Consider the following 9,591-nt stretch of genomic DNA (forward strand, 5'->3'; position numbering starts at 1 on the left):
CTATGAGAGGAAGAGGAAAGCTATCTTTCGGGCATCATTTGTTTAGGATAGTGTAATCGATACACATTCTTCACAAGACCTTTTGAAGCAGGAGACTTTCCTTGGTCAGATTCTTCTTAACAAGGACAACATTTGTTACCCACGTTGGATAATTGACTTCGCGGACGAAGCCTATTCCTTTGAGTTTTTCAACTTATGCCTTCATTGCCTCGTACCGTTCAGCGTCATAGGATCTTCGCTTCTGTCTCACTGGCTTGGTCTTGGGGTCAATACTTAAGCGATGACAGATTATATCGGGAAAGATGCTTATTAGGTCATCGTATGACTAAGCCAAGACCTCAATGTTCTCTTGCAAAAAAAAGATCAATGCCAACCAAATTGGTGGTGACAATGTGGGGCCAATCTTCACCATGCGATCCGGATAATCTGTTGAGATAGAGACCTTCTCCAACTCTTCAGCGGGTTATGTTTGCTGGGTGAAAGAGTCATCTCGAGGATCGTCGGGTTGACTGTTGCCACCATGAAGATCTAAGTTGGCTTCATTTGGGCTGGTCTTTATGACTTAGTCATGTATAGAAAGGGTTTCCTTGGGCACAGGCAGGTGTTGTTGCTTGACCAAAGTGTTGTAACATGATCGTGCACTAAGTTGATCTCCTCTGATGTAAGCATTGCCATAGAGGTTGGAAATTTCATCAACAACGTATGTGTAGATATCATGGCCTTGAGATCATTGATGCCTGTGCGTCTGAAGATGACTTTGTATGCCGTTGGACAATCAACCACTAGGAAGTTAGTGGTAATGGTAGTTGTGTAAGGGCATGTACCAATGGTGAAAGGTAAGTGTATACTCCCCAAAGGTTGCACGATATCACCGGAGAAGCTTATCAGAGGGGAAATCGAGCGATCGAGCAAGTGTTCAACTACATTAAGTGCCCTGAAAGCTTCAGCAAACATGATATTGACCGAAGCCCCCATGTCTACTAAGATTCTTCGTACTTCAAAGTTGGCTATGTGAGCTTCCACGAGCAGTGGGTCCTTGTGAGGGTAGATGATACCTCTTTCTTCCTCAGAGTAGAAACATATTGGATCCTAGTTAGGCTTTTGATACTTACCTCCCTGATGTCTTCCACGTGAAACACTTGGAGGCCAGACCTTAAAGCTCGTTCATTATTTTTTATGGCCCTGTTGGAATATTTAGATATGGGTGTGCCACCACTTATAGAATATATCACATTTACCTGGCGTTGGTTACGGTTACCCCTTGGAGGGTGAATAAGGAATTGATCAATTTTTCCTTCACGTGCCAAAACTTCAATATGATCACGAAGGGTGATACACTTCTCGCCGTCATGGCCATTATGCTCGTGGTAGCAGCAAAACGTGCCCGTGTTTTCCGTGGGCTTGTAATCCGGGTGCCTCGGTTTTGGCTTTGGTATCAAGTATGCTATGCTGGGGTAAATGGCCACGCATATGGTGTTCAAAGGTGTGTATGCCTTATACCTCGGGGTAGGGGCTATTCTAACACGTGCTTGACCCACTGTGTTGACTGCCTGGGGTTGGGGATTATCATGGCGATACCCTTGGTTATCGCGGTAGTGTCCCTTATTCCTTTTACTAAAATGAGACTGGTAAGGATGGAAATCTTTCCTTTTGCCCTGAGATTGATATGTCTGTTGACTTGGCAAAGTATTAAGTAAGGCAAGGGGAGGCACTGCTGCCGTTTGGAAGGTTGAGGTCTTCTCATTTGGTAGGATCTGGCTTCCATTCCCTATTTGCTGATAAGGGGTGGTTGTGGGGGGTTTCCCTTGATATGTCATTACCTCGACGAAGGCATGGTTGTAAGCATGTGCCATCACCTTAGAGTAAGTCTTCCAAGTGTTGGCATTGATCATGTACTTAAAGAAATAATCACGTAGGCCTGCCGTGAAGGCCTTGAAGGCGGTCTTGTCATCTGCCTCAGTGCAGCGAGAATACTCATGGCTGAAACGACCAGCATACTCTTGTAGTGACTCGTCCGGCTTCTGGCGAATAGTGTACAAGTCATATGCAGAATGCAAGCGATCGGTCTGAAAGATGTGTTGAGAGACAAACAGTTTCCTTAATTCCTCAAATGAGTCTACTGTCTCAGGTGGAAGACTGCAATACCAATTTAGAGCTCCGCCAAAGAGGGTGGAGGGGAAGAGAAGACATCACTCTTCGTCGGTGTGCATCCGATATGCCATGGTGGACTCAAAGAGGTTAAGGTGTTCAATTGGGTCATCCCTTTCAGTATAGAGTTGTAAACCAAGCTTTTGTTTTGTCTTCGCTTGAATGGGGTGTCAAGGATCCTCTTTGTGAAAGGGTCAGGCCTAGGTTGGTTCCAGTCAGGTATCTCAGCCTGACGTTCGGCCTTCAACTTGTTTACTTCCTCAAGGAGTTGTAGGACAAGGGGGTTTTGAGTTGAGTCATGTACCACTGGGATTTCCTTTCGTAAGTCTCCATCGCCTCTTGGAAGTAGGAAAGTCTGAGCAAGGGCGTGTGATTTTTCCTTGGACTTGCCGAACTGACTTCTAGGGCGAGTCTATCGGAATACCTCAGAGTTCGCTGCACCTTCATGTTCCTCTACAACATGTCATTCCTTCCTTAAATTGGCAGCTGGCCTGGGTCGTGGGAGGGGACCGAGTCTTTCAGAAACCCTTGGGTCATTGATCTTCGAGCATATGTGGAGGGGATTCTCTTGACGTTGTTCTAGGAAGTCTCGGCAGTCACAATAAACGGCTTTCGATCATTCCAACCCTTCTGCAAGGAGGTGTCTTCCTCCACTTCTCCTGCTTCGGGTCGAAGCAGCTGGGTTGTGAGAAAGGTGACCCTCCGTTTTGGGGGGCACCCAGATGATGGTTGATGTCCACAGAGGTAACAAGCTCGCATGTTTGAGTATGTATAGTTTCGTGGAGCGTCTCAAAGAGCTTCTCATACTGTTTCTGGAAGACCTCATTCTTCATTGCTATCTTATTGTTTTGAGCTTTTAGCTCATCGACTTTAGCTTGAAGAGCAACCCTTTTTCCTTCTTTCTTTCGTTGTTTCGCACTCAGTGCAAGAGGGGTGTCATTCTGTGTGCTATGGCTTCCTTCGCTCCCCATGTTGGAGAGGGATGCCTGGTCAAAAGAGAGTGTACGAATGGTGGAAACCAGCTTGACAAAGCTGAAGAGAGTGGGAATAAGTGTCGTTCCCACAGACGGCGCAAAATATTGATGCACAAAATCAGTGAGGACTTTGGTACAACAGAAAGTGTTAAGTTTGTGACCTTCGCTAGATTGCTCCGGTCACTAGTGTGGATAAGTATGTAAATGGATAGGGACATAGAAGCAAACACAAGATGTACGTGGTTCACCCAAATTGGCTACGTCCACAGAGTGGAGGAATTCTCATTAATTGTGAAGGGTTTACACAAGTACATAGGTTCAAGCTCTCCTTCAGTGAGTACTAGTGAATGATTTAGTACAAATGACATTAGGAAATATTGTGAGAGAATGATCTCTATTTATAGAAAAGAGTTTCTAGTTTCATTCTGACATTGACACATGTCGTGTTCTGATTGGCTTCTGATGTTGACACGTGTCGCGCTATGATTGGCTTCTGATGTCGACATGTGTCGCGCTATGATTGGCTTCCTGGTTGTAAGGAAACTCTTCTGGGTTCTTGACGGTATAACGTCTACCGATGCTCAGTAGTTGCGGGATTGGTCAAGTATGGTACAAACAATATGTATAGCACTAGAAGTAATAATGGCACATGTTTGCAATTACTTAATTAGTTCCATAGTCAGTCGAGGTTTGGTGTAAACTTGCAAGTGCACAAGATAGTCATAATATAGCGTTTTGCAAGTCCAAGTATTGTTCCCACAAGGATTCTAATTCAATCTCCAATTTGATAAATTAAACTGAATATAATTATCTGGAAAACACGCAACCACAAAAATATAAACTTAGACAACGGACTAGACTTGATCTTAATTAATAATTCAATTAAAGATGTGAAAAGTTTGTTGTTTGATGATTGTATAAGCAAACGAAAATAGAACCTAAATTTAGACTAAAATTAAACAGAAGAACACGTTGTGTTTTCAGGCAATTGATGAAAAAGTCTAGGGATTCGGAATCAACCACAAGCAATCTAGTTTAGGTTTCAATGCATTCAATGGATCTTTCGATTCTTTAGATGATAATTCCCGTATCTAAGTCCTTGTCAGGCATATTAAACCTTAGTTTTCCTTAAGTGAATGATTCTCTCGTAGTTCAGGCAGAGATCGTATATTTTAACATGCAGTCTACCTGGTTAAGGCATAAATTTAACAAGCAGGACTCTTTACGCTCTAGAAAACAAGGGAACCAAGCAAACCATTATTCTTTGTCAAGCAATAATGTAATTTACCATACTTAACCACAAGAAGCTAATTGAATTATATTGCTAGTTCAACCTCAAATTCATCTTCCAATCTTACTAGATGCAAAGTTCTAAGGTGATTAATCAAAGAACTCAAACAAAAAGTAACAATTCAAACAGTGATTGTTGAAAGAAACTAGAAATCCAATGAATAACATTAAAAACCATAAACATCCATGCTAGGGCATCATCCTAACCCTAGAAAATGAGTTTAGTTACTCATAGAATACGAAAACATAATTAAAAATCTTAAAAACATGAAAAACTTCCGAATGATGAAGATGGATAGCAAAGATGGTCGGTGGCTGCTGTTCTTGCTTTGTTCCTCGCTGCCACCTCTTTTTGTGCTCCTTGGACCCCCTTTATATAGTAGACAAATCCTCACATAATTAGGTCTTTTGATATCCTTTGTATTGCATGACTGATGATGTGGCGAATAAACTTCCCAATTAATTACTTCAAACCCATTTGAAATAGGATTAAAGTCAGCTCCACACGTTCTATCTTGGGCTTTGGGCTTCGACTGAATCATGACTTGAAAAACCCAACAAACTTTGCAATTTCCGCGTAGACTTGGTTGACCTACGTCTGGTACAAGAATCACTATAATGTCTTCTAGGAAACTCGGAATCACGAACCATAAAATTCCTCTGAAAGCTAACTTATCTTTCCAATGGTACAAGGCTCACAACTGGTTCGTTCTGAGGAAGTACAATTTAATCCGTAAAATTGGATGATCTGCACAAATAACTTCTGCTTCCAACATGCCAAACTCATTTCAATCGCAAAAGTGCTCCTTTTTCTTCTTTCTTCATCTTCACTCTTCAAATCTAAGAAAAACATAAAACTAAGTGAAACAAACTAAATTCACTCAAAAACATAACAAGAATCTAAACTAAAGGGCATTAAAATGTATGCAATATTGGTTGTATCAAGGTTCTTATAAATATGCAGGTATAGCCTTTCTCAAAACTTTATATATACATATGCATGCATGCATTAAATATAGCAGCGGAAAAGAAACAGGATCAAAACTCGAAAAACATCAGTTCATTCATATTGCATGCATGATTTCATGTATGTTAGTTCTCTAGGGATTTTAATCACACAAATGTTGGCTCTGATACCAATTGTTAGACTTAATACGTTCATGAAACATTAAAACACCATAATACTAACCTTGTGAAGACATTTTGAGCACAACGAGCATTGAGGCTGCAACAAGTAGACCAGAACACCTTGAACTAGACGAGGGTCTTCTGCATACTCACCACGACTGTATTACTTGAACCTATGGGGAGTTCTCTGAGTTTATGTTTCGGTGGTGTATGCAAGGACCTTCCCTTGGTATTTATACTACTATAACCCTAGTGCGCATTCCCATAATCACGCACTAGAATTCCTTATTGTACAAGGATACAATCTACCAAATCTCAGTCCAAATAGGATAGTATCAAGAGCCCTTATTCTCCAATTATAACCGAGTTATATACTTTACTTGGAGTCCAAGTTATAACTTCTAACTAAACCCTAATTGTACCTACATTCCACATCAATCCTTATTAACTATATTGACCTATTAGTCGTTGGATTAGAGTTCAACATCCAACAAGACCCTGCATTTGCATATAAGTAGTTGAGCTATTACCCATAATGCCAATTAGTTTTATGATAAAACCTTAACTTCTTAGTATCAGAGCCACATTGTTCACCTTTTATCCTCTTAATTCTTCTTCTTTTATGATAGAACCTCTAAAAACCTGGAAAGAATCAATTGATTCAGTTTTATATGTACTTTATATTTTGTCAAAAATATAAAATAAATTAATTGTTAGTTGTCTGTCCGAGAGAGGATTTGGTAAAACAGCAACGTGCGATTTGAAGGACACAATCAGTTGTGGGTTCTTACATCAGTATGTACGTCTCATTGAAATTTCTCAGGCATGCATGCTTTTAGTCATTTTTTATTGAAGTATGATTGAATAGTTAAGGACCTATTTGGACCAGAAGAAGTCGATCGCAACTCTATCATATGACATTCTGACCAAAACTTTGTGCTCTGGAAGATCAATTAAGTGATGAAACAAAAAATGCGGCTTCCCAGATTTTTTTATTGAACTCGTCAATAAAGCACTGCGGGGTTGCCCTACAAATTCAACTTGTGAACTATTATTTCACACAAATTAAAATTAAAAATATCTCTGTTTCTGGACCTATTGTGAATGCTGTTTATTATATAACTAAAGTTAAATTACTTTCCTGGTCCTTACAGTTTGGATAAAATTTCATTAATACAGCCCTAAAATTTTAATATTCGCACTTTTAGCTAGCATTTCTAATTTCTCCTATTCAAGGACAATGACTTAAGTTTGTCAACTACTTTGATGAATTTAGCAAATGAGTGATATTTATAAGGATAAATTAAGAGAGTTTGAGGTCCTGCTAGCTTCAATGTTACGTCCGAGTATTATGCAATAAATAACCATTGCAAGATTAATTTGATCTTTAAGTCTAAGATCTAAAACAATGATTTTTTTATACCACTCAGTAGTATGTGCAATGAAAAATAAAAATTAGAAACTTTGATGACTATCTCATTTTAGTTGAATAGTTTGATGACCATCTCATTGTTAGGTTTTACTTTTTAGTTTTTTCTAAAGGTGAAATATGATGGAGAAAAGAGGGATGGCTATATGGAAGTGTACACAAAGGAGAACAGAAAGCTCCTTTTAATAGGTTTTCTTTTCCAGTTTTTCTTATATTTTCTTTCAATTCTCTTTCCACAAACTCCCTAAATTTCATCTACTCTTCATTCCTCACGCCTTCGTACAGAGTCCCTCTATTTTTATGAAGTAAAATATTAAACAAAAACGAAAACCGACATGATATCAAATGCCCCTATTTTTACTGAACTTTTTACAAGCGTAAAGCACTTCGCATGTGCCCCCGAACGTGCTAAATTTGTTGATAAAATATCGTATTGTTAAGGAAAAAAAAAACATCACTCTAAAATTATCTGTCTTAAAACAATCAGTAAACTACAGAACTAAACTAGAGAAAAATGAAAATGCAGGACTCGAGTGAAACCTCACCTAAAATACAAGACTAAAACTATAAAATAAAATCCCACAATCAAGAGTCGACACGGATGTAGGCCATGACTGACCAATTCTTATCCTCTAAGCTTGAAATATTAAACACGACAACCCCACTCACTCCCCACTCCACACTATAAAAACCCCATGATTAAACAAAACTCTTTAACCAAACTTAGCACACCTTTACATTTTTGTACAATATTTTCTTAAAGCCCCCAAAACGATGGCAGATCAAGAGAGCCAAATCTGGCCACTAGCACCATCCAGATTACACCGCAGAAGCGACGAAGAAAACCCTACTTTCAAAGCCATACGCAGAGAAAGAAGCAACAAATGTTTCGTCTACGTCTTTGCAGGCATCGTCCTCCAAAGCATAATCATCCTCGTCTTTGCTTTGGTTGTTTTTCGTGTCAAATCCCCCGGTTTCAATCTCAGCTCCGTCCAGATCAAAACTCTCAAGTCCACCGGTTCTCCGGCGGCTTCGTTCAACGCAACGTTATCTGCTCAGATGGCCATAAAGAACAAAAACTTCGGGGAGTACAAGTTCGAGGGCAGCAGCGCGAGCTTGTGGTATGGAGAGTTCAAAGTCGGCGAAGCTAAATTTGCCAAGGGTAGCGTGAAAGCGAGAGGGACTCGGAAGGTGAACCTGAGAATTGAAGTGAGGTCAAATAGGCTGCCTAAGGACGTTCAAAATGGTGGTTTAGGGAGTGAGATTAATTCTGGATTTTTGAACATCAGCAGCTATGCAAAGATTAGTGGGAGAGTGCATTTGATGAAGATTATGAAGAAGAGGAAGACTATTGATATGAATTGCACCATGGTTCTTGTTTTGAAGAATAAGACAGTTAAGGATTTAGTATGCAGATGATGATTATTTTGGTGGTGTTTTTGTTAATGATATTGGTATAGTTTGTAGTTTGGGGTTTAGTTTCTAGGAATTGATCCAATCATTTTGTTTGTCGAGATTTGGGTTCTAGGAATTCAATCATTTGTTAATTTGCTTGCTTGTATTTATTCCAATTTTGTATGTTGGTAATATACATATGACTTCATCTTTCATAGAAATTTTGTATCATTTTTTTGTTAGTATGTTTTTTTTTGGTTGAAAATTTTTGTTCGCATATTTCAATTGGTATTGATTTTAACACAGACAAGGATTCTTTATCCTCCTCTTTCCTCCCCTCATATTTGAACGCTCAAGATTTCATCTTGTTTTTTTAATCTTTGGAAATAAAGAAGAAAAAAAAACTATGAGAGGAGGGGAGAGAATCCCCATCCTTTTGACACTCATCTTTTAGTCTTATAGCCTCGGTTGTGTAAATATGGCTAAGAAATTATTGACAAAAAGCTCGTTTAAAAGTATTTCCAAGCACACCAAAAATAGAAAATTTTCTATTCATTTCAATTTCAGATTTAAGATTTCATTATGACCAAGTTTTTCTCTTTGTTCTGTCCACTTCATCACAGCTGTGTTTCACCAAAAAAATGGGTGATATAAATGCTAACATATATTGCCATTTGGAAGCTTTCTAGAAAACGAAAGGAGAAAGACGTTTTTTTTTTCTTTTGGCCTGGAATGATTCACAACATACACGTCTTGGATTAAAAAAGATGCAAGTGAATCGATTCCTCAACTGTCAGTACCCAACGGCATGCTTCTGCGTAGAGATATGAGAATTCTTGTACTTAATTATATTTTTATTGGCACCAAAAGCATCACCCAAAAAGTCCAAATCCCTGTTTTCCATAATTAAAGGTTAATTTAGGAGGTGGTTATCATTATTATAATATGCTTTGGTAAATATTAGATTGAAATTGGAGGTGTCCATTGAGGTCATAGATTCTGTGTCTCCAGGCTGTTAAACTTATAACTTTTTCTTTTTCATTTGGTTTATCTCCCAGATGGATGAGGATTATCTCCTGATCTTTTTTTTGTGGAGATCTTATAAATTCTCATATTTTAGTCGTTCATCGTATATCGTGTGATCAATTTTCGTCAGGTTTTATTTATATTTAATTTTAAATAAAAAAAATCAAACGATTTCTAACCGATGTACTATAAATGCTAAGA

General features: G+C 38.8%; 1 protein-coding gene across 1 annotated transcript; it reads left to right on the top strand.

The window, feature by feature from the left end:
• Positions 1-7,743: 7,743 nt before the first annotated feature.
• On the top strand, positions 7,744-8,388 carry LOC103445373 (late embryogenesis abundant protein At1g64065). Its single transcript, XM_008384408.4, has one exon. It carries the CDS (start codon positions 7,744-7,746, stop codon positions 8,386-8,388), a length of 645 nt encoding a protein of 214 aa, XP_008382630.1.
• The last annotated feature ends 1,203 nt before the right edge of the window (positions 8,389-9,591 follow it).

This window comes from Malus domestica, chromosome 06 (assembly GCF_042453785.1).
Source record: "Malus domestica chromosome 06, GDT2T_hap1".
Classification (NCBI taxonomy): Eukaryota; Viridiplantae; Streptophyta; class Magnoliopsida; order Rosales; family Rosaceae; genus Malus; species Malus domestica.

Bases quoted from the DNA above. Each gene is read 5' to 3' on its own strand.
- LOC103445373 (XM_008384408.4), top strand. From the start codon at position 7,744: ATGGCAGATCAAGAGAGCCAAATCTGGCCACTAGCACCATCCAGATTA.